Source organism: Megascapheus bottae, chromosome 11, assembly GCF_031878675.1.
Source record: "Megascapheus bottae isolate mThoBot1 chromosome 11, mThoBot2.hap1, whole genome shotgun sequence".
Lineage (NCBI taxonomy): Eukaryota > Metazoa > Chordata > Mammalia > Rodentia > Geomyidae > Megascapheus > Megascapheus bottae.
Genome location: NC_143519.1, coordinates 6917293 through 6945176, shown reverse-complemented (window position 1 = coordinate 6945176; position 27884 = coordinate 6917293). Strand labels below are relative to the sequence as shown.

General features: G+C 44.9%; 1 protein-coding gene across 1 annotated transcript; it reads left to right on the top strand.

The window, feature by feature from the left end:
- Nucleotides 1-2084: 2084 nt before the first annotated feature.
- On the top strand, nt 2085-27689 carry Ercc5 (ERCC excision repair 5, endonuclease). The gene is made up of 15 exons (XM_090341904.1): nt 2085-2245; nt 6876-7051; nt 8935-9050; nt 9429-9515; nt 11022-11082; nt 13729-13872; nt 16540-16747; nt 17078-18166; nt 19869-20113; nt 20368-20487; nt 20608-20821; nt 22072-22216; nt 24882-25082; nt 25888-25972; nt 27113-27689. The coding sequence occupies exons 1-15, from the start codon at nt 2158-2160 to the stop codon at nt 27623-27625; spliced, it is 3492 nt and encodes a 1163-aa protein (XP_090198030.1). The 5' UTR covers nt 2085-2157; the 3' UTR covers nt 27626-27689.
- The last annotated feature ends 195 nt before the right edge of the window (nt 27690-27884 follow it).

The window sequence follows — 27884 nt, the reverse complement described above, 5'->3', positions numbered from 1 at the left end:
GTGATCCTCACATCAGCTTCTGAGTAGCTAGGATCACAGGTGTGAGCCATCAGCACCTGGCTTGTTTCATTTCTTGTTTGACACTTCTTAGGAGTGTGTGAAAATACAACGAGGGTTGAAATGCTAGCTTTACCATTATCAGCAAATTATTCTAGGACAAGTTAAGATTCATTTTTCTGTGCTTATTTTGTCAATGGCAAAATGGGGAAAAGAATAATAAAAGATGATAGTGTTTAGTAACAATAATTTGTAGACAGAAATGCTGTCTAAAAAGATGTGTATAATGGCTTCTACCTATAACCACTGAACCGTTAGCAGCAGAGTTTAAGAAGATTGTGGTTTGAGTCCAGCTGGCTAACAGTTAGTGAGAATCCATTTTCAACAAATAAGCTAGTTGTGGTGTTGCATTCCCCTGTACTCAGGTACAAGGGAGGAGTCATGGAAGTGTAGGAAGATCATGGTCCAAAGCTAAGGTGCAAAATGGCTGGGGACATGACTCAAGTAGTAAAGCACCTGCCTAGCAAGCCGGATGCCATTATGTCAATAAAAAAATAAATGTGTAGTTTATGGTTCAGATACTTGATGGCATCTTTTAAAGAACATTGAAAGAAATAATTTACTTGTAAATGAAATATACATCCCCTAATTGCTGTCCTTTTTGAGGAAAAACTGGTCTGGATTTGGGAGCTCTTGCTTATAGTCACAGTTCTTTGGGAGTCAGAGGCAGGAAGATCACAGTTGGTAAGTGGGGCTGGGGTGGAGGGGAGGAGAGCGACACTACTTGCAAAACAGAACAGATGTGGTGATGCATGCCTGTAATCCCAACCACCTGGGAGAGATGAGGACTGCAGCCTAGGACCCTATCTCAAAAACAAACTGAAAGCAAACAGGCTAGGGTTATGACTCAAGTGGTAACAGCAGATGTGAAGTTCTAAGTTCAATTCTGGGGACGCAAAAGAAAGTATCCATCCGCCCATCTATCCATCCACCCATCCAGCATCCACCCATCCACCCACCCACTCATCCATCCATCCACACACCCATCCACCCATCCATCCACCCACCCACCTATCCATCCCTCCATTCACCCACCCACTCACCCATCCATCCACACACCCACCTATCGATCCACCCATCCACCCACCCATCCACCCACCTATCGATCCACCCATCCACCCATCCATCTACCCACCCACCCACCCATCCATCCATCCACCCATCCACCCAGCATCCACCCATCCATCCATCCATCCATCCACCCACCCATCCATCCACCCACCTATCGTTCCATCCACCCACCCATCCATCCATCCACCCACCCATCCATCCATCCCTCCATCCACCCACCCACTCACCCATCCACCCACCCACTCACCCATCCACCCACCCACCCATCCATCCATCCACACACCCACCCATCCACCCATCCATCCACCCACCTATCGATCCACCCATCCATCCACCCACCCACCCACCCATCCATCCATCCATCCATCCATCCACCCATCCACCCACCCATCCAGCATCCAGCATCCACCCATCCACCCACCCATCCATCCATCCATCCACCCACCCATCCACCGACCTATCGATCCACCCATCCATCCACCCACCCATCCATCCTCCCATCTATCGATCCACCCATCCACCCACCTACCCATCCATCCACCCATCCACCCACCTACCCATCCATCCATCCATCCATCCACCCATCCATCCACCCACCCACCCATCCATCCTCCCATCTATCGATCCACCCACCCACTCACCCACCCATCCATCCATCCATCCATCCATCCACCCTCCCATCCAGCAGAAATAAGTGTGCATTCAGATGTAACTACACCTCCTTACTACTTTCCTCCTTGCACACTTGCAGACTCCAACTGGATCCGGGGCCAGGAAGGGACCAGCACCGGAAAGGAAAGGCTGCACTGGGCGGGACTCCATCCACTTCCGGGACTCTAGGCCCCGCCCTCCCGCCCGTCTCCGGCCTTCCGCTCTTGCGTCTCCCCGGAAGTCCGCCGAGCCGGAAGTGCGCCTCCTGCCTTCCTGTTTGCCTTTCGCCTCCCCGGTCCCCCGTCTTCAACCTTTTCCTCCCGGAAAGCCGCGGCGTCCGAGTGGGAGTCGGAGGAGCGCCCCCCTCCCCTCGGCGCCATGGGGGTCCAGGGCCTGTGGCGGCTGCTGGAGGGCGCGGGCCGGCCGGTCAGCCCCGAGGCGCTGGAGGGCAAGGTCCTGGCCGTGGGTATCCTTGCCGCTCGCGGGGCGCGGGGCGGGCGGGGAGGGAGGGAGGGAGGGAGGGGGCCCGGGACGGGAGGGCGCGGGGCGGGCAGCGGGGAGGGGGAGAGAGGGAGTGTGTAGGGGTCACCTGGTGTGTGTGTGGACGAGAGAACCCCGTGAGCTTTCCTTCCTGCTGGCTTGTCCCTAGTCCTCAAGATGTCAGTCCCCAGTGCCTCACGGTTCCGTCTGTGGTTTTTCTGTTGTTGTTGTTGTCTTTGGAAAGAGTAATGCTGTGTGAAGGTATTTGATCCCTGGGGGGGCGGTGAAGAGGTAACTTTTTTTGTTTTTTCCTGTTTTTCACTTCCTGTCCTGTTTCTGGAGCTGGTGGTACTTTGCACCCGTTGCCTAATGGGAACTGAAAGCCCTGTGAGCCCTCTGAGCAAGGTCTCTCAGGAGGGTGTAAGAGTTCCACAAAGAAGCGAGTGTTCTTCACTAGGTACCCAACTTGTAAAAAGTGAAAGCTGTATCACGAATTCCACAAATACACCTTCAAGTTGATCTGTAATGGCTGTTTTGCTGAAAAGTTTTTGTGCAGGATCCCATGAGTTGGGGAAAGCATCTGGGGCTGTGGCTGCCCCTGCTCCCCCCCCCCCCAGAGGCTTTCTGGTGTCATTGCATTCATTATACAGATTTCTTGAGGACTTATCTGTTGGGAGTGACAGGAACCTTCAGCACAGGAGCTGCCTATACAGCCCAGTAACTGACAACCTGTTAGCAAGCTTGAGGCCTTGGGTCTCCTCTTCAGCACTGAAGTAAAAACAAGCGGCAGAAGGTTCTTCAGGTGTGTTTCTGTGGCATGCCTGTAAACCCCGCCATTTGTGGGCTGAGGCTGAGGTAGGAGCAGGGTTATCTTTGGCTATGTAACCAGGCTGTCTCAAAACAGCAAGAACACAAAAGGCAGAAAAGACTTTTTTCAAAGCTGAAGCCTTTATAAGAAATGAAGAAATTGTGAAACACTTGACGACACAAGGGTTAACATCCTTTTTTTTAAAAAAGGAAATTTATGTGTATTTGTAAACATCTCAAAGAGGTCCATTTGGGATGGAGTAATCTCTTGTTAATATTTGATGGCTTGTCTGTTTGATTTTTTTTCCTTGATATTCATGGGAATTGAGCCATCTGAAATTTTGCTTTACTGTTAACAAAGCATCCACAATTTAGTCCTGGAACTATAAACTATAAATCTCGGTAGCCAAGTGATCTTCTTGTTTATTATGCAATTTAAAAGGCTATGTCAAATAATCTGTAAAGAAGGATTTCACTTTCCATTTTTCTCTTGGATCTTAACATTTGTACAATGCTCTTACGTGTAGTAGGAAGATTTCTCTCCATATGCCTACTAATGTTGTGATTACATTTTAAGTCACCTGATTAAACACTGAGGAAATTTACTTTTTGTATAAAAATGTTATGGGTTCTTTGAGTCTTAGCTTTAAAGTAATTTGTGGTTTTGCTGCAGATTTTTTTTCTAGCTTTTGGAAAAAATTATTTTTCTAAATTAGACAAGTCAAATATGTAAATATCTGCTAAGTGTATTTCTTCTCTTGAGAATTTCAAGCTGTAACCAGCCTTAGCTGTGAACTGTCACTATCTGTGATTAAATAAAAAAAATAAAAACTAAAAGAGTCATATCAGTTTTGTGGTTGAGAATTTTTATTTTTTTTTATTATTTTGTGCTAGTCCTGGGGTTTGAATTTAGGGTTCGGCTGGGTCCCTGAGCTTTTTTGCTCAAGGCTAGTGCTCTACTTCTTGAGCCACAACTCCACTTGCTGTTTTTTGGTGGTTAGCTGGAGTTTCATAGACTTTTCTGTTAGGGCTAGCTTTAAACCATGATCTTCATATCTCAGCCACCTGAGTAGCTAAGATTTACAGGCATGAGTCATGGTTTAGTATTTTTTTTGCCAGTCTTGAGACTTGAACTCAGGGCCTGGGCACTGTCATTGGGCTTTCAAGGCTAGCACTCTACCACTTGAGTCAAAACCATTTCTGACTTTTTTGTTTATTTGTTTGTTTCTGGGTATGCTGTCTGAGGAATCTATCCCAGGGCTCTGTGCATGTTAGGCAAGCATTCGACTACTAGGCTACACTCCTAGCCTGGATGGTTTAGTATTTTAACCTTAGGAGCTTTTAATTGTGTGTTCAAGACCACACTAGGTCTTGAACTTGAACTCAGGGCCTCATGCTTGTGTGGCTTTTTTTCCCCCCAAATCTGGTGCTCTACAACTTGAATCATACCTCCACTTTCCTTATGAGGTTTTAGAAGTCTGGATATTTTAAAAAGCTTTATATCCTGTTTCTGTAGATAACAGGGTTGAGAACCACTGATCAGCAATCATTTTTGGTTGCAAGGGAGGGTGATATAGAAACATCTTTAGTTCCATGTAATGTAGCAAGTAGAACAATTTGTTGAATGCATCTGTCCGATCTAAATGTGTAGGATGGATCTTACACTGATCACTGCTTTCATAGGGGCGGCTGTGATTAATTTCCAACTACCTGGAACTCAGGACCTTGGCACTGTCCCTGATCTTTTGCCCAGACTAGTGCTCTACCACTTAGGCCAAAGCTCCACTTCCAGCTCTTTTGGGTTCATTTATTGAAGATATGAGTCTCATGGACTTTCCAGCTCAGGCTGGTTTGGTATGACAATCCTCAGTTCTCAGCTTCCTGAATTGCTGGGATTACAGGCATTAGCCACCAGCATGCTGCATTCCTTACAGAGTTTTTTCTTCCTGTTTGCCTTAGGTCATTCTTAGGTTGCAGTTCATTGGAAACTGTCCATTGGCTTTAGATGCTGCGTTGTGTACATCAACCCCTGCCGTTCCTTCTGCCAGTTCCTTCTGCCACACGAGCACTGGCAACTGCTGCCCTATCATCTGGACTTCTCTTGTTCATCCATGTCTGTTACTTTTTCAGATAGGCCTTTCCACCTAAGAGTCTTGGACCTTTAGTCTAACTCATTCCTTCCCTCTCTCCTTTACTCCCTCCCTCCCTCCCCTCTTCCTCCCTTCTGTCCTTTTCTTTCCTCCTCTTCTTCCTCCACCACCACCTCCTCCTCTGCCTCCACCTTCTCTTCCCTCTTTCCAGCACTGGGCATACCACCTCAAGCATGCTCTACTACTTAAGCCATGTCTCCAGATACATTTTCATCAGCTGTCCCATCTGGAAGAGCTTTGGGCTAGATACACACAGTGCATGGGTAGTAGGGGCTGGGAGGTTTCTTTGACAGATGGTACAGAAGAAAAGCTAGAGGAGATCAAGTAGAGTGCTGAGTTGCTGTTTACTGTAGACAAATGCAAAATAAAAAATGGAAAAAAGTATTTTTATGAAAAGTCTAAAAACTAAAGAAAAGGCCCAGAAAAAATGTACTTTAGTTTTAACAAAGAAAACTAGTCAATATTTTGATGTCTGACTCCCTTTTTTGTATTATTGCATGGTTTTGGAACCTGTTATTTTTCCTTTAGCAATATTTTGTGGCTATCTTATCACTAGACATATTCCTGCAGATTTATACTTTTAATAACATTTTAGGAAACAAAGGTACCATAATTTAGGTATTTTTTTGTGTGTGTCAGTCCTGGGCTTGAATTTGTCCTAGTCTAAGCTTTTGTGTACAAGGCTAGCAATCAGCTCAACATCTGGCTTTTTGGTGATTAATTGGAGACAAGAGTCTCATGAACTTTCCTTCTCAGGCTGGTTTCATGCTGCAGTCTTCAGATCTCAGCCTCCTGAATTGCAAGCTTTATGAGACACCAAAGCCTGTCTCATCATGTAGTTGAGTTCAAGCCCTAAAGCTAGAAAACAAACACATGAAAAAACAAAATAAATACCTCCCCCCAGGAAACAAACAAACAAATCCACAAAAATAAACCCCAAGAAACCCAGGTCAGGGAGTGTTGCCTAGTTGTAGAGTGCTTACCCAGCATGTGTGGAGCCCTGGGTTCAATTCCTTGGTACCATGTACACAGAAAAAGCTGAAAGTGGTACTTTGACTCAAGTGATAGAGTGCTAGCCTTGAGAAAGCTCAAGGATAGTGCTCAGGCCCTGTGCTCAAACCCCAGGACTCACAAAAACAAAACAAAACCCCTCCAAAACAAAAATGGAACAACAACAAAAAAACTTGTTGCAAAGTTCTAATACTTTAAAAACACTCTATCTACAAGTGTTTTTGTAAGGCCATGATGATTTATTGACATTTATCCGGAAACTGGCGTCTCAGGCCAAATAGAACACGAATTTTAGGAAATTTGCCATGAATTGCTAAACTGTTCTTCAGAAAATTGGATAGTTTTTTTTTTATTCATTTGCTTTTTTAGAAGCAATCCTTGCAACTAGACTTTTTTTTTTTGAGATTTTTTTTATTGTAATTAGTAAAAGGGTGCAACTAGACTTTTAAAAAGGTGTGTCTCTATAATCTTAAGATTGGGGATATGAGAAGCATTACAAGAGCTGTCAGAGTTAGCTGGTGTTCTGTAGATTGCATCAGGGCGAGACATTCCCTGTGTCTCTGGGGTTGTGTGCTCAGCATCCAGTGCCTGGGATCTGGCTCTGAGAAGGTGAGCTTGGGAGGTGTTCTCCTTTAACTGCTCTCTCAGATATTAGCATCTGGCTGAATCAAGCTCTCAAAGGAGTCCGAGACCGCCACGGGAACTCAGTAGAAAACGCTCATCTCCTCACTTTGTTTCATCGGCTCTGCAAACTCTTGTTTTTTCGAATTCGTCCTATTTTTGTATTTGATGGGGATGCACCACTACTGAAAAAACAGACTTTGGTAAGTGATGCCTGATTGTGCTTTCTGTTTAGGAAGTGGAAACCAAGACTTGGTTTTGATACATAGCCAGTTTAAATTCAACTGTTATTTAGAAGCTCATCTTTAATAAATAAGACAGTGTTTCTTTCTTCTTTTTATTTTGTATTTTTTTGTCTTATTTATGGGAGTGTGTCACTGTTGTGGTAGAAATAGCTTTTAAGTGAAACTACCAGAACTCTTACAATCGAATTTTAGAAGTATCTGTTTAAGGGTGGTGACAATTTTGGATACGTCATTGTTGGCACATACAAGGCAGCCGATGGGCCTTGTGTCTGTCTGGTCATATACTAAGTGAGTTCCAGGCCTTATATAACCACAGGCCAGACATTCCCTGCCCCTGGTGTAAGCATTCACATGTATTCCAGCTAAGCTACTGCTGCTTAGATCATTCTGGGCAAGCTCTCATGGTTATAGGAAAGTCTCTTTAGAACAGTGTGGGATGGTGTTCTCAGTCATGGCAAGCTGTCTTTCAAATGCCACTTGGGTTTTAGGAATAAGCGATGCTGTTTGGTACCTAGTGGTGACCAGGTTGGTTAGCAAGAAGGAAACCACATAAGCTAAAATCATGAGATAAGTTTCCTCTTTGTTCTGAAAGGAGGTTATTTATTTATTTTTCTTTTGCCAGTCCTGGGGCTTGAACTCAGGGCCTGAGCACTGTCCTTGGGCTTTCTCAAGGCTAGAGCTCTACCACTTGAGCCATAGCATCATTTCCAGCTTTTTTCTATGTATGTGGTACTGAGGAATCGAACCCAGGTCTTCGTGCATGCTAGGCAAGCACTCTACCACTAGGCTAAACTCTGGCCTATTTATTTATTTTTTTAAATGCTCAAGCAGGCCCAGTGGTAACACTCATTTAGAAATTTATCCTGTTTTTGATCTGAAGGGTGCACTGTGTTGAAGAAACATAGACCATGACGTTTATCTATTAAAAGGCAGATCTGCACTGTATAACTCTAGGGAAGTGAGGTGTAGGGTGAAGGTTAGGGTTGATGATGTTCAGAGACATAGTTGCCTCTGTAAAAGTATCTGTGCTTGAATGTTTTACTGTCCTTAGATCTCAAGTACTTTTTAGATGGGTTAGGAAAGAAAAAAATGTCTTTCTGCATTTCATGCAGAGAGTATTCCATTTATTCCTAGGTAGACAGTTTTTCTTTTTAATTTTTTTCTCTTGTTGGAAATCCTGAGGTTTAAACTCAGGACCTCATACTTGATAGAGAGGTGCTTGTATCTAGTTGGATATTCCTTACAAGATACACACACACACACACACACACACACACACACACACATATAATATCTATCTATATCCATCTATCATCTATCTATATGCACCCCTACTTGGGTTAGCTTCAGCTTCGACCCTCAGATCTCAGCCTCCAGAATAGCAAGGATTGCAGGCAGGGGCTGCCAACACCTGGCCTTTCTTACAAGATAATGTATACATTGTAGAATTTCTTCTGATTGTAATCTTGACTGTGGCGAGTGTAGAGAGTTACACACAAGTAAGACATTTTTATTTATGTTACTATCAGAAGTTGCTTTTGGGATAAAGTTTTCTTTAAAGAGTGATTCTTTGGGGGCACATTTGCTTTGTTATCACTAAGTTTTAGGATTCTTGGAGGGAGAGTCACAAAGACATTTAAAAGAAAGGAAATGAGTGAGTCCTCTCCTGCACCTGCCGTGTACGCGGCTGTAGCTGGAGACTTGGCCGTGTGTGCACTCTGCAGCACCGAGGGGGCACTGACAGCAGAGCACTCAGGTGCACAGTTCAGCGGGGCTCAGGCACACACGGATGGGGCGCTGGTAACCGGCTCTGAGTGGTGCCACACCCTTGCTTTCCACAGGCGAAGAGACGGCAGAGGAAGGACTTGGCATCTGGTGACTCCCGAAGAACCACGGAGAAGCTCCTGAGGACGTTTTTGAAGAGACAGGCTATCAAAACGGCTTTCAAAAGCAAAAGGCAAGAGGAAGGTTACAGTGATTCGAGAGGTTGATCTTAAAGCATTTCAGTTTTACTATGGTTATTTTTTCAGATAGTGTCTTGCCCTTTTTACCCAGGCTGCCCTGGAACCACGGCCCTCCTACCTGTGCCACCCATGTAGTTGGATTACAGGAATGCCTTGCAGCCCCTGGCCTCCAAAGCTATTGACTGTGCTTAATGTTGTAGCAAAGGCTCTGAGGAGCCAAGCGTGGTTCCCTTTCCTCTGGATTGGAGGTGGGCTCCCCAACCAGGGCCCCCTACCCTGCCCTCGAGCTGTAACTGCAGTCAGTGGGAAAGGCTGCTTGACTCAAATGCTTTTTCGCATCATCTTTGTTTAAAGTCATGTGTGCTTTTTAGAAACGAAGTACTCCCCAGTCTAACACAAGTGAAAAGAGAAAATGACATCTATGTTTTGCCACCTTTACAAGAGGAAGATAAACACAGGTAAATATTTAACTGCTTGATAATGCTCTTACTTGAATTACGGATATATTCAGACATTATGTCTTGTCTGCATGTTGAAGCATATGGGAATTTGTTAGCACATTACAATCCCCATTCTCTGTACCTTCAGAGTAATTTTCACAGATGACACTTTACTTTGTAACTTATCCCTTGTTTAGTGATGATTTGCAATTTTGGTGTTTTTCTTTTTTCCTTCCATCCTTTCCCCATCCCCCTCTCCCCCCTTTCTCTTTCTTTCTTGGTCTGTTGTGGGGCTTGAACTCAGGGCCTAGGTGCTACCCTGAGTTCTTTTTGCTCAAGGCTAGTACACTACTACTTTGAGTCATATCTCCACTTCCAGTTTTTGCATGGTTGATTGGAGATAAGAAAGAGTCTCATGGGGACTTTTCTGCCTGGGCTGGCTTCCAATCTGGAACCTCAGATCTCAGACTTGTGCGTAGCTAGGATGTCAGGTATGAGTCACCGGTGCCCGACTCTTCCCTTTCATACTGTAAGGCTTCTGTTGGCCTTGGGGTTTTAAAAGTTGTAAAGACACATTGTGGTTCGCCTCCCCCGTGCTCACACATGCAGTCTGTAGTTGGTAGAGGGCCTCCTTCACCTCCAGCCACCTCTTTGCCTCCTCCTTACCTGCCATGGGCTCCCTGTGCTTCCCACAGTACAGCGCCTTGTCCTGTCTACAGCGCTCTTGTGACCTGTCTTCCAGGTCCTCTGGTACTTGGTAACAAAGTACATGTGGAAGACCAAGTCTCAATAGTTTGTCTTTGTTCCAGGTCCTCCATTTTGTTTTAGGGGCACCTTGGAGAGTAAGTTTTGTATTAGCCAGCTCTCTTCTCCCTGTTGTTACCATTGGCATCTATGGTACTGGGTTAGCACTCAACGTTCTTTCTAGCCCTCAATCTTACTCCTAGGCAGTGACATCTCTGTCTCCTCTAAGCCAAATCTCTGCTTTGATTATAGAGGCCATACTTTCCATTATTCTAGCCTTGCCTCCAGTCTCAGACAGCAGAGATCATACCAGTGCAGCACCAAGCCTGCTTTCCTTACCACTTCTTTAGAACTTTGCAATCCTTCATCACATTTCTCCAACCTCATTCTTGTCTCTTCCCACCACTCCCAGATAGGTTTCCACATGCTTTCAGAGCCTAGTTCCTCTGCCTGGAGCTTGTCCTCCAGGAAACTCCTGTAGCTCCTAGAGTTACACCCAGTACTTACGGATAACTTCCACCAGTGTTATTGGAGGAGGATGACAGAAGGTCTTCACCAGTCTCTTCTTACTCAACCATTAGGTACCAGTTCCTCCCTGTCTTGGCGTCATACTGTCATTGCTTATTCCCCACTGAACGCTATACTCTGGAAGACAGAAGTGTTCCTGCCTTACTCACTCTGGTGGTCTCTAGAGTTTGTAGCAGCTTGAGCCTAAGAAATCCCTCCTTAAGTAGTCACCGAGATCTGTGGCAGGTGTTGTAATATGTGCTTGACTTTCAGTTCAGAAGAGGAAGACGAAAAGCAGTGGCAGGAAAGAATGGATCAGAAACAAGCACTGCAGGTATGTGGATGATTTTGGAATTCTATCATTCGAAATGAATGATATGAAATTGAGTGTTATTAAGAGGCAGTAGGAACTTAGGAAAGTTCATTATAAAAGGTAGAGAAGGGTCCAGGAGTTTGGCCTAGTGGTAGAGTGCTTGCCTAGCAATCACGAAGACCCAGGTTCGATTCCTTGGTACCACATACATAGAAAAAGCTGGAAGTGGTGCCGTGGCTCAAGTGGTAGAGCTCTAACCTTGAGAAAGCCCAAGGACAGTGCTCAGGCCTTGAGTTCAAGCCCCAGGATTGGCAAAACAACAACAACAACAAAAACCCCCAAAAATGGGTAGAGAAGATCTTGGCCTGGGCACTGTCCCTGAGCTCTTCAGCTCAAGGCTACCACCCTACCCTTGAGCCCAGCCCCACTTGCCATTTTTTAGACGTTACTTGGAGGTAAGAGTCTCAGATCCTTTTGTGTCCAGGCTGGCGTTGAACTTTGAGTACCAGTGACTTCTGCCTGTAATCCTAGCTACTCAGGAGGCTGAGATCTGAGGATCACAACTCAAAGCCAGCCAGGAAGGAAGGTCTGTGAGACTCATCACCAGTTAACCACCAGAAAAGTGGAGGTGGAGCTGTGGCTCAAGTGGTAGAGTGCCAGCCTTGAGCAGAAAAGCTCAGGGACAGTGCCCAGGTCCTGAGTTTAAGCCCACACTATCAGGGGAATTATGAATGTCATTTAACTGTATGAGGTTCATTCATATCCCATGGCCTTTGCACTTGCTGTCCCTCAGGCCAGGATGCTCCGTCTCTAGTCAGGCTATTTGATGTCTCTCAGGTCCCTGACACGGGTCCTCTTTCTAGCAGGGATATTTCTATTTATCAGACAATTCATTGCTTTTCTTTTTTTTCTTCCTATTTTCCTACTCACTTTCTTAACAGATTAACTTGCTTGATTTTCTGATTGTTGCCTTGTTTGCATATGTATATATATATATATATATATATATATATATATTCTTTACCATGTATGTTCCTTAAGAGTCCTAAGTGTAGGGACAATATTTTGTGTGTGTGTGTGTGTGTGTGTGTGTGTGTGTTTTATTGTAATTAATAAAAGGGTTACAAGATATTTGCCAGATAGAAGGTGCATTAATTCACATACATTGATACCCTTTCACATGTCTTGGTACCCATTACCCTCCCCCACCCCCCCACCCATCTTGGTTTTCCCCCCTTCCCTATCAAATTTCAAATAACCAAATACAAATAAATTCAATATATCGATAACAAAGTGAGATACTGTAACAATATGAGATACCCAAGGGACAGCAAAGGAGATGAGAGATAACATAGTACATTAAGGACAACAATCATTCATTATATGGCTTTTGTTTCAATATCCTGGAGGTCCTTTCAATTAGCTTCACATTATATGGCCTTATGTATCAAGATTTTGCTCTATTGCAGATCTCTGCTAGTAGAGCCCAAGGTTTCTACTGATTATGACAAATGAGGGAAACCACTGAGCCTAAGTTCCTTTGAGTCTGGCTTACTTCACTTGATACGATTTTTTCTAAGTCTTTCCATTTCCTAACAAATGGGGCAATGTCATTTTTTCTGACAGCAGCATAGAATTCCATTGTGTACAAATACCACATCTTGTTGATCCACTCATCAACTGAGGGACATCTAGGTTGGTACCATATCTTTGCTATGGTGAATAGTGCTGCAATGAACATTGTTGTGCTAGTGGATTTAGTATGTCCTTGTTTCTGGATGGTTGGGTAAATGCCAGGTAGTGGAATTGCTGGGTCATAGGGGAGCTCTATGTTTAGCTTTTTGAGGCACTGCCATACGGCTTTCCATAGTGGTTGAACGAGTTTGCACTCCCATCAACAGTGTAGTAGTAATCCCTCCTGGCCACATCCCCTCCAGCATCTGTTATTCGTTTTCCTGATCCTGGCCATTCTAACTGGAGTGAGGTGGAATCTTAGAGTTGTTTTGATTTGCATTTCTTTTATGACCAGAGATGTTGAGCATTTCTTCATGTGTCTATAGGCCATTTTTGTTTCTTCTTCAGAGAAGACTCTCTTTAAGTCTTTTGCCCATCTTTTAATGGGATGGTTGTTACTTAGGAGATTACTTTTGGAGTGATTCGATTTTTTGAGTTGTTGATATATTTTAGATATGAGGCCTTTGTCCGTTGATTGGTTGGTGCAGATCTTCTCCCACTCTGTAGGCTTCCTAATTAATTTACTAGCTATATCCTTTGCCATATAAAAGCTCTGCAGTTTAATGCAGTCCCACTTATCCAGCCTTTCTCTGATTCGTTGTGATTCTTGGTCCTTATTAAGAAAGTTTCGACCTGTGCCAAGGAGGCCTAGTGTATCTCCTTTTCCTTCCTGTAAAGTTTTTAGTGTGTCAGCTTTAACATGAGCATCAGCATTGTAGAGCCTTTGAAGGGGCCTAATGCATTTTGAGATAATGACTGTGTGACTAGATGCCTCTGTAAGTAGATTTGTTCATTCTCGCCAACCCTTAACTCAGGTTCTGTGCTGCTATGCTTAGCCTCTGTATACATGCAGCTGTTTGTGACATAAACATAGTGTCTAGTAGTGAAAACTGTGCATTCAAAGGCCATCTTACATGCTTTTACCCTCTGCAGGAGGAGTTCTTCCATAATCCCCAGGCAATAGACATTGAATCTGAGGACTTCAGCAGCCTTCCCCTGGAAGTAAAGCATGAAATCTTGACTGATATGAAAGAATTTACCAAGCGGAGAAGAACATTATTTGAAGCAATGCCAGAGGTAAAATATCAATAGTATACAATTGTACGTGAATGCTTGGAAATAATTACTTCAGCAAATTTAGAAGAAAAATTAAAAAGCAATACTTATATACTGTGTCAATTCAGTAAACAATATAGGTATATCTCAGGTCAAAAGCATCATTTAATTGTGAATTTTCTTTCTTTCTTTCCTTCTTTTTTCTTTTCTTTTTTTTTTTTTGTGGGTCATGGGGCTTGAACTGGGCCTGGGCTCTGTCCCTGAGCTCTTCAGGTCAAGGCTACCACCCTACCCTTGAGCCAGGCTTCACTTTCTGTTTTCTAGAAGTTAATAGGAGATAAGAGTCTTAGATCCTTTTGTGTCCGGGCTGGCTTTGAATCTTGATCCTCAGATCTCAGCCTCCTGAGTAGCTAGGATTACAGGTGTGAGCTGCCACACCTGGCATTTAATTGTGAATTTTAACTCATAACTCTTCTTGACATTTCCCTGGAGAGTGCAGAGTAAGTAGCCCTTTTGTTCTCTGTGACGCCGTAATGTCCTTTTTTTTTTTTTTTTTTTTTTTAGTCTTGGAGCTTAAACTCAGTTTCTGGATGCTGTCTCTGAACGTTAACTAGCACTGTACCACTTGAGCCACATCTCTTCTTGTTTTTTGGTGATAAATTGGAGATGAATGTCTCATGGACTTTCCATGTGCAGGCTGGCTTTGAGCTGTGATCCTCAGATCTCAGCTTCCTGAGTAGCTAGGGTTCCAGGCATGAGCCACTCACATCCAGCTCACTTCAGAGTTCTCAACACTGAAAATATGCCCAACTTCTCAGCTTAGCCACTTTCCTATACTAAGAGCTTAGTAATTCAGTTCTTTGGTTCGTTTCTATTTTAAACCCTAGGGCACATATTTAAAATAATGATAAAGGATAAATAACAAATAGTGATAAATCTGTAGAATACTAATCTAGTGATCATGTAGAATTTAATACAAATTTAATACAAATATTTAATGCAAATATGTGTCTTGGCTTGAAATTCCAGGTATATTTTCTTCTGCCCTGGCCAGGGAGATGTTGGCTCTCTCTGTTTCTTCTCCTTTCTGGACAAGGGAACAGGGTTGCTTTGATGTAGAGCTGCAATGGTGGATCTATGGCCGAGGAAGTTGGTTGAAGCAGGGGTGGTGTGTGGTGGGGTTGCTAGGTGTGTCTCCTGGTCTTGTTACCAATGATGACCTAGTTCATGCTACTGGTAATTATTCTCTGAAGCATTTCTCCTTTCATCTCTACTGTTGCCACCTATATTTCTAAGTCTATTTTATTCCTAACGAATTACATTAGTGCTTTCATATATAATATATAATAAAAGTCCAATAGACTTTTAAATACTTCTTAAACGGATGTGAAGCATTGAGATGAACAGAGGAAAAGAAATAGGGTGTGTTTCTTTTTCCATAATTCCCTCCCATTTTCCCATGTAGAATGTGAATATAAGGAAAAATTCCCACACACCTCCGGGCGTCCCTGATTCTCAAGAGTGGCCTTCCAGGGGCGGGTGACCTAGACCTTATGCATTTTAGGCATTGTTATAAGGCTAGCACTGATTCTGACATAGGTTTTCTTGATCAGGGTTGAGATTCTCAAGGTTCTATCTGTCCCTGTCCCTTTTTCTGATACCCCCAGTTTGGCTTGCCTGGGCTATATGCTATCCTGAGAGGGCTGGGAGTTGTGCAGGTGGTGGGGAGGAGTTCTATTCTCTGGGGCTCCCCAGGTCCACAGGAAGCCCCTGCTGCCACCACGGTGTCGTTAGGGTGGGTAGTGTGGAAGTGGGGCTTCCTCCGTAAACCACTGAGAGAGTAGTGGTTCTGAGTCATCCAGAGGGCCTTTGCATCACCTGTGCACTGCGCAGGTGTGACACAGACAACAGTCAGTGATGAGCAGGAATACTAATCATCATAGTAGTAACAGATTCAAGCATCAGCCAGAATGCTCTTGATCCCAGATTTGCCATTTATCAGCCATGTGACTCTCGAGATTACTTAAGCAATTGATATCTCAATTTCTTCAGTGTAAAATAGAGATAATATGTCTCATAGGATGGTTGCAAGAATAATTGAAGTAGTCGATAAAAGTACCTAGGAGAATACCCACTATGGGAAATACTTTAGGGATAATAATTAATGATGGTGACAGCCATGGTTTGGCTGTGTCTTCTATAGGCTATTATTATACTTGCTTGCATTCTAGAAGAACCTTGCATTAGGCCATAATTCAGGTGTCATAGCACTACCGTTTATTACATGCTCAGAATTTCTTTTTTGATTATAGGATTAATTAATAAGATTTCTATTTTCTTTTGCTTATTCTATTTTTGCTCTAAAGAATACTTTTTTCCCCCTTTGGTTGACCTGGGCACTGTCTATCAGCTCTTTTGCTTTAGGCTAGCTCACTGCCACTTTTTCACTTCCATTTTCTGGTGGTTAATTAGAGTTTCGTGGCTTTTTCTGCCTGTGCTGGCTTTGAACTGCAGTCCTCAGATAGTCTCCTGAGTAGCTAGGATTGCAGGTGTGAGCCACTGCGCCAGGCCTATGAAATTCCACTAGTGAAAAAAGACAACTACTCTTTGTTCTTTTCTGGCAGAAGAGATAAAAGTAATGATATTATCTGCAGCAAATATAAAATAATTTGTTTATTTTGCCTTTAGGAGTCGGATGACTTTTCACAGTATCAACTCAAAGGCTTGCTCAAAAAAAATTACCTAAACAAACACATAGAAAATGTCCAGAGGGAAATGAATCAGCAACACTCAGGACAAATCCAGAGACAATATGAAGAGGAAGGGGGCTTCTTTAAGGAAGTCGAATCGAGGAGAGTAGTCTCAGAAGACACTTCACACTACATCCTGATAAAAGGTATCAGGCATTGCCATTTATTTGATGGCTAAAATTGACAAGATATGTTGCAGTTCTGAACTTGATATCCTGCCATCCATGAATGATTTCAGTGAAGTCTAGCTTAAGTAATAACATTGTAGATAACCATGAATGAATTAATTGGTAGAATGCCAACCCCCTTTAAAATGAACCAATGAGTTAACTAGTTAAACTTTATATCTTAAAATTGCTAGTTAACATTTGTATCTTTGTTTATAGGAACCAGAATTCTCTTGTTCATCTTACTAGAAGCACAGTATCACACTGTAAAGCTAAGTAGTGGGTAGTAATGCTTTAATTTTTCTTAAGGTATTCAAGCTAAGAAAGATGTTGACGTGGATTCAGAGTGTCTTCCATCTTCCAGCAAAATGCACAGCACATCTTTTGAGAAGAAATCCTCTCCCTGTGAAACACCAAAGCCAGAGAAAATACCTGATGGTGCCCCTCCTTCTCCAGGAACTTTGCTTGCTCTTCAGGCTGCCATGCTGGGAAGCAGCTCAGAGGAGGAACCGGAGAGTGGAGGTGGACGTGGAGGGCCACGCAGCGAGAGGGCCACATGGCCTGCTGCAGAGCCAGGCTCCATATCGCCTCGGACCCTCTCTGTTATTCGGAGAGCTCTTGATGAAGACGAGCAGCTGCTGGTGGGTGCTGGGGAAGATGTGCCAGCAGGAGGACCAGGGGAGGAGACACAGCTTAAAAATATGTCCAGTGAGGGACGTGGGGCTGGACTTGGAGCAAGGGATGGAGAAGGAGTTTCACTTAGTCCAGTCTGCCCCGCAGCCAGTGTGAATGCCACGGAGGAGCGGATGCCCAGCACCAACAATGAACAAGAGCCGAGGGACTCAGCCCCTGTGTCTACTACTGGTTTTTATCCAGGTCACGATTCTGATATTCCAACAACATCACCTCCTCGTGCAGCAACTGAGGCCACGCAGACAGCAGGTGATAAGTCGGTGGTCGAGGACTCGAAAGGTCCACATGGTGTGGAGGGCACAGAGGTTCCACAGGGCGATGTCCTTGGCCTCCTGCCACCACCTCTAACAAACACAAGTTCTGAGCCAAGGGGAGATCCAGGCACCGAAGAGCTTGAGCCTCAGGGAGACGTTGGCCCACCCGAGAGTAAATGTCCTTCTTCTCTTCTCTCAAGTGATGATGAAGCACAAGGTGGAAAAACTCCTGCTTCTAAAGTTGCTGGTACTGTCACATTGCAGGAAGCGAGGGACACGGTCATTGCCCCTCCAGAGGCAAGAGGTGCCTTAGAAAATGCCAGACCACCCAGTGCTGAAGAACAAGGAGCGTCCCTGACCACCATGGAGGAGCCCAGCGGCCAGGAGGTCACTTCAGTTCCACAGTCCTCAGAAGCAGTGGGCGTGGACTCTGAGGACAGCGAGTCTGACGGTAGGTGCTGGGCCCCTTTGCAGAGATGGAATGGAAGAAACTCAGCCTGGGGGAACTGGGAGACCCCATAGCCAGTTCCAAAACACGGTCATAGTTTACTTTGTCACTTAGGTCTTCCCAGGATTAGCCAGTGGCCTCTCCTCTAAGCAGGCCCCTGTGGCTGTTGACAATGTCTTTTGAGTCTTTCCTACCTCTGGAAGCATGTTTCAGGGATATCTTGTGCCAGTTGTGCTAGGCCAGAACCATCCTTTCATGGACGATCCCTAGCTCTTTTTTTTTTTCTTTTGCCAGTCTGGGGCTTGAACTCAGGGCCTGGGCATTACCCCTGAGCTTTCTCAAGGCTAGCACTCTACCACTTGCACCACAGCACCACTTCCGGCTTTTTCAGTGCATATGGTTCTGAGGAATTGAACCTAGGACTTCATGCATGCTAGGTAAACAATCTACCTTTAGGCCATCCTCCCGGCCCTCAAGTGTCTAGTTTATTTTTATTAATGTAGAAATGCTTGTGGATTTGAAATATTTTTTTTCTTCTGAGAACATTAAAATTCCTGTCATATTTTAAAAGAACCAGTCGAGAGATAAGCATTATTGCCCATATCACTTAATTCCAACAACATTATTAACTGAATTTTAAATACCTCTGAGTAAAGCAAAATTTTTTTTTACTTTTTAAATAAGCACGAGCCATTTTCGTTGTTGTTAGTCATGGGGCTTGAACTGTCCCTGGACCTTGAGCTACAGCCCCACTTCTGGCTTTTTCTACGTCTGTGGTTCTGAGGAATTGAACCTAGGGCTTCATGTATGCTAGGCAAGCACTCTGCCACTAGGCTATGCTTCTGGCCCCTCTACCGTATCTTTGTCTAGCTGTCGCTGCACTGGCTGTCCTCTGTAGCAGCACCTCTTCTGTCCCCACTGTCCCCTTAGCTCTAGCTGCACAGTCCTTGGCGGTCACCGCCTTGGAAAGAAATGACGGGAACCAAGGTGTTTTTTATTTTAAGGAAGGGAACTGGGAGAGGAAGACCTATTTCTCCTGAGTAATTCCCAGGAGTCTCTCAACTTAATTTTTTACTGTATTCATAGTGAGCTAGCCTACAGAATGTGTTTTCACAGCCTTCATGATTGTTTATATACTTTAATAACCCATTTTATTTATTTGTTTATTTTTTTATGACCAGTCCAGAGGCTTGAACTCAGCATGGGAACTGTCCCTGAGCTTCGTTTTGCTCAAGGCTAGCACTCTACCACTTGAGCCACAGCACCATCTCTGGCTTTTTCTGAGCAGTTTATTAGAGATAAGAATCCTACAGGCTTTCCTTCCTGGGCTGGCTTCAAACCACAATCTTCATATCTCAGGCTTCTGAGTAGCTAGGATTCCAGGTATGAGCCATTGGTACCTGGCCCTCTTGGGATTTTAAAATGGATATTAAAGTTAACTTAGAAACTGTTGTACAAAGAAATCTATGCAAGTTTGAGCACTTGGTTCTTAACTTTCAAAGGCAGTTTATCCACTAGAAAAGGCTTGTTTTGAAGTGATAGGAGTTGTGAATAAATGTGCTTAATATTTATATATATTGTATGTTTTCTATTATAGACAAATCTCATTGGGTACATTTCCCAAGACTCTTCAGAAAGCTCTTGGTGATCCTGAGATGATTGTGATGTCTGTTGTAAATAAAGTGACCTCATTATTTTGGTACAGGAAGTTTCATTGAAGTGCAGAGTACCCATAGTGATGGTGAACTTCCAGAGGAATTGCCTGAAGATTCTAGCCCTCTTTCTGAACAGGCAGAAGAAGTGGGAGGGACTGAGGAGGAAGAAGTCACCAGTGACAGCGAGCGCCTCCTACAGGACGATTCTGAAAGTGAGAACCAGGACATCCAGGCTCACAATGAAGCTGACAACAATGCAGATGACTGGTCCAATGAATGGCAAGATATTAATTTGGTAATAATGTACCATTATGTTTTTTAACTTATTGGCAAGGAAGCTTTTAGAATATTCACTAGCTGTTTGTAGTGCATCTTCTTAAGGCTGATGACTCCTTTATAAATAATTCCTTAGAAATCTGAATGGAATGATTCCCAAAGGGAAAAAGCTTATTTTTATTTTCAGCTGAAGTAATTGTAAACTTGGTGTAATAAATGAACTTTAGTTGAATTTTTTAATATAATTATCTAAAAATGAAAACTATTTTATAGGACGAACTGGAAACCCTGGAGAGCAACCTTTTAGTAGAACAGAATTCACTGAAAGCTCAAAAGCAGCAGCAAGAGCGGATTGCTGCCAGTGTAACAGGGCAGATGTTTCTGGAAAGCCAGGTGGGTGTGGCCTCCACAGACCTGTCCCCAAACCGCCCATGGGGATAGCTGACTGGCCTGTTAGCCTGCTCCCCACGTGGCCTACGCCTGAATTGTGTCTTGCTGCCATCTTTCCTGCAGGAACTTCTGCGCCTGTTTGGTGTCCCCTACATCCAGGCCCCCATGGAGGCAGAGGCCCAGTGTGCAATCCTGGACCTCACTGATCAGACCGCGGGGACCATCACTGATGACAGTGACATCTGGCTGTTCGGAGCCCGGCATGTCTATAGGAACTTCTTCAATAAAAACAAGTTTGTAGAATACTACCAGTATGTGGACTTCCACAACCAATTAGGTAAGACTTCCGGGTGTGGTTACAGCTCTAAAATTTGTTCTGTGAATGTTTGTCTTTCCAAAGAACTAACTAGATACATATGAATTTTCACGAACATTATCTCTTGCTTGTGTAGCGGAATAGAACTTGTAATGTTAGAGTAAAGGGGTTACTATCTTGGTATGTATCTTAGTATCTTAGTATGTATTTTAGTTCTTTCTTGCAGTTTACCCTTCTGACGGGTTAGTTGACTATTTCCCTAAGATTTCTAGAGTGAACCAGAAATGGGAGCGAGGAGTGCTCTGGGGCGAGACCTGCTCCTGAGTTCTCCAATAAAGCGCCCAATACACAGTGGGAGACTCCTAACAAGACTTGTTTTTGATAGCAGGAAGGCAGCAGATAATGAAACAGATGTGTGTATATATATATATATATATATATACACACACACACACACACATATGGTGTGTGTGCGTGTGTGCACAGTACTTTGACAGTTAGTGGTGAGTACCATGATTTGAAAACAGAACAGGAAAGAAGTGAGCTGTAACATCAGTGCATGGCGTTGCCTTTGAGAGTAGTTGGAAAAGATTTTGTTTACAGGCAGTTCTGGGGGCGGGGAAGCCTTATGGAAATAGGAAGCAGTTGTTGTCAGTTGATATTGTAGCAAGGACCATGTCAGAGGAACTAACAAGTGCATTTTCTGAGGCAGAAGCATGTTCATGTAGTCCTAGGGAAGCAAGGAGCCAATGAACGGAGCAGAGGAGGACAGACAGCAGACAAGACACTGTACAGTTGGGAAAGACCAGAGTAGAGAGAAGTCTGGTGTTTCACAGACAGGAGTGTGGACAGTGGGTATGGGATGTGAGGAGAGGAGACCAGGCCTCTGTCACATCCTGGGCACCCAAGCGGACTTGCTATGAGTAAGTTGGGGATCCTGAGGAGAAGTCAGAGTTTGTGTTCTGGATGTGGACTTGGTCAGTTGATAGTTGTGACTGTGGATCAGAGAGAGGTGGGCCAGGAAGGAGAGTTTGGAGGTCAGTGTAGAGTGTGAATTTAAAGCTGGGTGAATGGATGTAACTTGAAAACTTGTCAATGATATTAAAAAGAACCTCCTTTAAATACTAAAATGATGATATTTTGGCATGTGTATGTGTTTATGTATGTGTGCATGTCTACTACCTACAGTTTATATGATGGATTGTTACTAAATATTAAATAGTGCATCTTTCTAAAATTAAATGGAGAGATAATAATTGTCCTTCTTGTAGGATTGGACCGGAACAAGCTAATAAATTTGGCCTATTTGCTTGGCAGTGATTACACTGAAGGAATTCCCACTGTGGGCTGTGTGACAGCCATGGAGATTCTCAATGAATTCCCAGGGCATGGCCTGGACCCACTCCTAAAGTTCTCGTGAGTGCTTCCTTCATTTCTTTATGCATGCCTTTATGAATACCTCAGTTAACCAATAAAATTCGTTCTTGGATTATAAACTGTCCCATATCATGGAGAAAACAGTAGGAGCTCTTGGTCCCTGGAGCCAGTCCTGGGACTTTCATAGGAGTTTATGTGTATTCATCCCAGTCTTTACTTAGTAGCTGTTACGTGTCAGACAAAGCACAGGCGTTGGGGATGTGAAAGTGGGTGATCATGGGGTGTTACGGTAGTCAGGGTAGTATCAATTCCATATCAGTGTTCTGACAGATGTCGGCCAAGACAGTGAGGCCACAAGCTTTCCTGTGCTCACTCATTCCGCCCAGAACTCAGAACTGGGCTTTTCAGTGTTGGAGACTGGCATGGTAAGGGTTAAGTCTGAGAAGGTAGTTGATGGCATCGTTTGAAAATTAAAATAGAATTCAGATCCATAAAATTCATCCCTTTCAGTGAGGTGCACACATGGTTGTGAGGGCATCTTTTAACCATGAACTTGCCACAAGATGGTATCTGGTGGCCATTGGTTTAACTGAATTTAGTGTTCTCCCCAGTGTTCGAAAAATGCAGAGATGTTCTGGTGTGAAGAGTCAGACGCTGAAGTTATAATTGTAATGACTGCTGTTTTCCGTCAAATCTTAGAACACATACGGATACATTTTATTTACTGCCTTCTCTTCATTTTTCTTTCTTTCATTGTTTTCTTTTTGTTGGTTGTGGGACTTGAACTCTGGGCCTGAACTCTCCAGCTCAAGGCTAGTTCTCTACTACTTGAGCCACAGCCCCACTTCTGGTTTTCTAGTGGTTAATTGGAGATAAGGAGTCTCACGACTTTTGTGTCTGGACTGGCTTTGAAGCGTGTGATCCTCAGATCTCAACTTCTCAGCTAGGATTAGAGGCTCACACTTTCTATAATGTTAAGGCAATTTGTGAGACATTCAGTTGTTAGGTGGCTTAAAGCTCAAACTATGAAACTATTCAACAAATGAAATAACTACATCATAGGAACATTGTCGGATATGGAGTACCTTTGGTTACACTTTGGTTTATGTCATTGTAAACTTTCCCATGCATATTACACAGAAAATGTACCTATGGACAAGTAGAAAAGTATAGACTGCATTCTTCACAAGAACAGAAATGTGATGCATAGTTTTCAGAGTCACCTATAGTGGCTTTTGCCTTTGGTTTTCTATCTCCTTGTTCTTTATAGAGCTTTAATTAAAAAGAACGCCTTTTTTGGGGGGTATTATAAAGATGGTGTCACAGTGACATAAATAAGTCAGGCAATGAGTTTTTCTTTTTGGAAAAGGTCACCCCTTTCCTTCTTTCTCCCAGTTATTCCCTGCAATCCCTGCCCACAAGCTGTATAGTTCATTTTCAACATAGTGTCTAGCAAGTACCACTGCAGATTTGTTCACCCTGCATTCCTCCATTTCTGTTCCCCCTAGAGCTTTAATTTTGAGTGGGTGATCAAGATTTAACTTTGGTGAAATCTCACAAAAATGTTTAGATTATCTTGCAGGGAAAAGGTCTGAAAGTGGCTGGGTGGGAGTGAAGCCTTCACCCTCCCCACACTCACCCCCCTCCCCCATATCTCCCCTCAGCTTCACTAAGCCCCAGCTGCCACCTGTGTTTCACTGCATGTTGAGCTCCTGGCCTCTTGCTTTGAGCAGGAATAGTCTTTTAGATCCGTTCCCTTGGCTGGCAGTCATGATTACCATTTCAAGGTGAAAATTCACAAGTAAAGTGGGAGGGAGCTGGGTGCTGGTGGCTCACGCCTGTAATCCTAGTTACTCAAGAGGCTGAGATCTGAGGATCGAGGTTCAAAGCCAGCCCAGGCTGAGATAAGAGTCCATGTGACTCTTATCTCCAATTAGCTACCAGAAAACTGGAAGGGGCTGTGGCTGAATGGGAAGGGCAGTACCCTTGAGCCGAAGAGCTCAGAGACAGCACCCAGGCCCAGAGTTCAAGTTCCACCACTGACAAAAAAAAAAACAAAGTGGGAGGGAATGAAAGGTATAACCCCAGTTCACTCTCTTGGCAACTGTAAAAGCAACAAGAAAAGGTGATTCTCTTCTTGTTTGTATTTTGATGCTGTGGCAGACTGCAGTGAGTCTTTTCAACACTAGATGGCACTCCTCACTAGTGAGGTCGTGTCCAGGCTGAGACAGCCACTGTGCTGAGGTGCCGGGCTGCTTAGGCTGCACTGCGGATGGACGTTTAACGTCCATGCTGCTTCATTTTCCTAACAGTGTGACTTTTTGCTTTTTGTTGGTATGTTCCTTATAAATTACACTAAACTCAGTGGTTTCAAGCAGCCACAGTCATTGGTTTTGCTCATGAGTCTGTAATTCGTTTGGGACTTGGGGCATATGTTCCTGTGTTCCCTGTCAGAGGTTCAGCTGGGCCCAGGGCTCTGCTGTATTGAGTCCTACATGAACACATAAAGTGTTCATCCTGGGGCCCAGAGCAGAGCTGGCGCCAGTGGAAGCTTTCCATAGTCTCCTCTGGCCATCAGTGTCTATCCATCCCAGAATGTGGGTCGGAGCAGGGCTTCAATGTACATTTCACAACATTTTGTTTACACCTCTTCATCTCTGGTACATGTAATGTTTTCCAAATAATTGTTTCCTGTACCTTCTAGAGAGTGGTGGCATGAGGCTCAAAACAATAAGAAGATAAGACCCAATCCTCATGACACCAAAGTGAAAAAGAAGTTACGAAATTTGCAGTTGGCACCTGGCTTTCCAAACCCAGCAGTGGCCGATGCCTACCTGAGGCCTGTGGTGGACGACTCCAAAGCAGCGTTTCTGTGGGGGAAACCTGATCTTGACAGAATCCGGGAATATCCTTTCCTCTTGAGCCACATCCATATTTGGCTTCAAACTCATGGAGTAGAACTCAGATAATTTTCCACTAGTGTCCTGTTATTTCAGATCTCTTTGTAGCTCCTTTTCCATCCTTCTTGGTGTTAAAGAGGATCTTCATTTGAAATAAGTAGTGATTGCATTCGTAGGCCCATCTACTTCAGTGTTACTTATTGTGAAAGAACAGAAGAGATGGTTAGCTTTGTCCTTTTTGTGACTTACCGGCTTTTCATTCTTTGCCTTTAACTTCTCATTTGAGTAGACATTTAAAACGTTACACTAGAAAGAATCGATTGGTTTTTTTTTTTTTTTCTTTTTTTTTTTTTTTTCCAGTCCTGGGGCTTGAACTCAGGGCATGAGCACTGTCCTTGGGCTTTCTCAAGGCTAGAGCACTACCACTTGAGCTACAGCACCACTTCTGGCTTTTTCTCTGTATGTGGTACCAGGGAATCGAGCTTGGGTCTTTGTGCATGCTAGGAAAACACTACCATTAGGCCAAACTCCTGGCCCCAAGTTCTTTAATACATAGGATATCGGAAATATGCCTTTATTCAGGAATGACCTTTCACCATCGTCAGGAGTCCTTGGTATTCTTGAATAGAACCTTCTGTCTTATGAGGCTGATGAGAACATATGACCATGTTTGAGTAATTTGTGTTATCTTTTATTCTATTACTTTAGTCCTTACAGATATAAAAATCCTTGGGGATAAAGGGAATGTAATCAGAAGTGATTCCTTGGGCCTTTTTATTTATCATTTATTTATGTCTTAACTGCCTGCATGTTTTGCCAGCGGTATTTTGGCTGGAACAGGACAAAAACAGATGAATCCCTGTTTCCTGTATTAAAGCAGCTGAATGCACAGCAGGTGATGATGGTGGCTCTTTTCCAAGACTAGGTGAAGAATGTAGTTAGTAAAGCTAGGATTGGTAGCTGCTAAGACCAGTCAACACTTCCATGTTAGGACATCTAGCATATATTTTGAAGTGAGATTTTAGGTAAAGAACAAATGGCAGTGTGGGCTCAGAGGTGAGTGCATGCCTTGATTAGGAACCTGGAGAAGCAGAGTAAGAGAAAGTGAGCTGGGCGCTGGTGGCTGTAGTCCTATAATCCTGAGGCTAAGTTCTGACCGAGAAGCTCAGTTCACCCTCAGCATTCAGGTATTTATGATGTTGCAGTCCACATTAGGTTCACATTTCCCCATATGTATTCAAGAGTAGCCTCCTAGCTGGTATGGGGTTTTACACTTGCATCCTAGCTACTCAGGAGGCTGAGCCTGAGGACTGCCGTTCAAAGCTAGCTCAGACACTGAAGTCTGTGAGACTCTTCTATCTAACCACTAGAAAACTGGAAGTGGTGCTGTGGCTCAAGGGGTAGAGCTCAGGGACAGTTACCCATGCCCAAAGTTCAAGTCTTGCAACAGACAGACAGACACACACACATACACACACAAAAGAGTATCTTCCCAAAAGTGAATTTGATGAAAAAAACAAAACAAAAACTTGAATGTGTCCAAGAGTAGAACGAACTTGCCTCTTGAAGGTATTAGGTGATGGTAATGTCTTTATTATTTTGGGTGGTTGTGAGTCTTGAACTCGCGGCCTCTCCCTGCTAGGCACATGCTTTACTTACCACTCAAACCTTTCGCTTCGGTTCTGTGGTGGATAAGGTCACACTGCGGACCTCCTGTTGTACAGTCCCCCTCGCTGGGATGTCAGCTCTGCACCACCGTGCACACTTTGACATGCAGAGTTGAGAGTCTCCCCAACTTTTCACCCATGCCGGCCTTAAACTGCGCTCCTCTCAATACCTACCTCTCCCAGAGCTGGGGGTGGGGGAGCCGCCAAGACTGGCAGGAGGGAGTTTCTTTAGGGAGGTAGACTGCACGGGGAGGGGGTAGGTAGTGGGCTAGGTGAGTGGCGGGGTCCCCCGGGGGTGGGAGGCGTGGAGGAGGTCGTGTTCTCAGAACACTTGGGTTCGCTTACCGGTCGTCTCTGCGTTGTTCTAGACCCAGCTCCGCGTCGACTCCTTCTTTCGATTAGCTCAGCAGGAGAAGCAGGACGCCAGACACATCAAAAGCCAGAGACTGCACCGAGCCGTGACCTGCATGCTGAGGAAAGAGCGGGAAGAGGAGGCCGGCGAGGTGGAGGCCGCGGCCGAGGCCCTGGCGCTGGACGAGGCCGCCCGCGGGGGGACCGGGGGGACCGGGGGGCCGCGGAAGAGAGCCCCGGCCGGGGCGGCCGAGGAGCCCGCGCGCCCCAAGAGAGACCGGCGCCCGGCTGGCGCTGGCGCACCGGGGGCCGGGGGCGGCGGGTTCCTGGGCGGCGAGGCTTCGGGAGGGACCGGCCCCGGGGTGAGGGCAGGCCTGGGCTCAGGTGGCTCCCCCGGCAGCTCCTCCGGCAGCTCCTCCTCCGAGGACGAGGGCCCCCGGCCCCGGGCCGCCCTGGTGACGGCCGCCCCGGTGTTCGGGAGGAAGAGAGGGAAGCTGCGAGGCAGGAGGCGGAGGAAAAGGAAGGCCTAGGCCAGGAGCCAGGACGGGAAGCGTTGTGGACGGAGCGCGCGCCCGCCTTCCCTGGGCGCACAGCCCAGCCGGGGCGCACAGCCCAGCCAGGGCGCTTCCTGCCCGCCCAGGAGGAGCTGCCCTGCCCGGCCGGCCCTGGCCTCCCCGCCTCCGCCTCCCCTCGGAAGAGCCTGGCCGTGGCCTCCACCCACCACCCGGAGAGCCGCGCGGACCCCCGAGCCACGAGCCCGTGTGGCCAGGGTGACCTCCTGTGCCAGCG